This window comes from Apis dorsata, unplaced genomic scaffold (assembly GCF_000469605.1).
Source record: "Apis dorsata unplaced genomic scaffold, Apis dorsata 1.3 scaffold_571, whole genome shotgun sequence".
Lineage (NCBI taxonomy): Eukaryota > Metazoa > Arthropoda > Insecta > Hymenoptera > Apidae > Apis > Apis dorsata.
In genome coordinates, this window is record NW_006263781.1 from 36595 (window position 1) to 38313 (window position 1719).

Here is a 1719-nt window from a genome sequence, read left to right on the forward strand (position 1 = left end):
TTTTCGAGCAAAGGATTATCGTGTCGCTACTTAGGAAGAATTTTAAGGGAATGGCGGGACGATCCCGAAATCCAAGACGGCTGTGTCCGAAGGGAATGACAGAGATCGGGTTGCTGCGGACCACCTTCGTGCTCGCCGCAAACTTTATCCTATCTGTTTTCGCTAATTGAGCGAGTAAAAATGTAACTGGACCTTACGCCCCTGAGGTATTTGCACCCTTTTCAAGATACGATCCGTTCTTTTCCCAAGGTTTTGCGCTGGACCGCGTTCCTCATTCCACAATCGCTTCACCCGATCGTTTTACCCGTTCAGATTGCTTAATCGTGTACCCTGAATTATAATTATTTCTTTAAATAACTTAATTTTATCCGTCCCTTTTTTATTTTTCGTTCATTGATTTTTCTATTTTTTTTTTTTTATTAATAAAAATTGTATTTAAATTGTAGAGAAATATACAATTTTAATACAATAAAAACATAATTGAATTTTAATATTCAATATTGAATAATAATGTATTATATATAACGTGTATAAATATTTACATAAGTATCGCAATAATCTCTACCACATTGTTCTAATCTTTATAAATTTAATTTTTTCAAAAATTCACGATTCTAAAGCGAGTAAAAAGAATTATATTCTGCTTTTTATTCATTTTAAGAAACTCATTTTACGCTTTACGATCTTACTAAAGAAGGGTCACTCATATTAAAAAAGAAAAAACTCTACGAAATTTCATCACGATACTGCTAATTATTTATACCGAGAAAACTGTCTCTCGTCATTTCTTTACATCGAATAAAAATCTCAATAACTAAGATACTTAATCTCGCCTCTCGATCGAGATCGAGAAAAAGAAACGGTTGCACGGCTCTGTGCTCATGCAAGGGATCAAGTGTACGTAATATGCATTCAATAGAGCTCCTTAATATTCCCATTCCCATACATACGTATTAATATACGCTCACGTATGTCACCGAAGGTAATAGCTGTGCGACTTTATACATGATCGTATAAGAACGGAGGCGCCGATGCCACCTGTTGCCCTAGCCCCTCGCATGCTCGGGGCTGGTCGGCTTTGCCTCGCCGCGCGAGCGGTGGGGATAGGCGGCCGCCTCTGATTGGCCGAGCGGCACGTGCTGCACGAGGGTGCCTCGCTCCGAAAACGCATAAATCCCCCGCCACTGCGCCAGCCGACTTTAGAATCACCCCGACGCCCGAGTCGGCGTGTGTCAACCCGTGGAGAGTGGAAACCTCGTTTCGTCCTTCCCACGAATCCGCGGATCTAAACAAACTCGGCGATACAATAATATAAATATAGGCACGATATCGCGGCTTATAATATACTTGCGTTACTCACTGCGCAACCTGTGTTTCGTTTCTTTTCCTTCTTCTTGTTCTTCTTCTTCTTCTTCTTCTCCTTCTTCCCGAAAGATACATACGATACGAAAAAACGATACAGTGAAGATTCAGCAATAGTGAGGACGAGATGGAGCTACAAGAGATGTTCCGTTACGGATACATGTTTCCACCGAGAGAAGACGAGGTGGTGTCCTGCGCGTATCTGGATTTACCGAGTTACACCTATTCGAAGAGCAAATCCGACTTGCCACCGGTAAGCACGATCTCGATACCTCAGTGCATCGTTTACGACGGGAACCGAAGCGATGGATGGCACACGCCGAGTCCAACCGCGAGCTTGCGATCGGTTAGTCCCGC

At 42.2% G+C, this 1719-nt stretch overlaps 1 protein-coding gene and 1 long non-coding RNA gene across 2 annotated transcripts in view; both read left to right on the forward strand.

Moving 5' to 3' along the window:
• Window positions 1-1719, forward strand: part of LOC116186296 — a 26526-nt gene that overhangs the window by 1868 nt on the left and 22939 nt on the right. The window lies entirely within an intron of this gene.
• Window positions 1468-1719, forward strand: part of LOC102674707 (protein atonal) — a 1132-nt gene continuing 880 nt past the window's right edge. Inside the window, exon 1 of the mRNA XM_006620962.2 lies at window positions 1468-1719. Within this exon, the coding sequence (XP_006621025.1) occupies window positions 1490-1719 (230 nt within the window). The 5' untranslated portion in view covers window positions 1468-1489.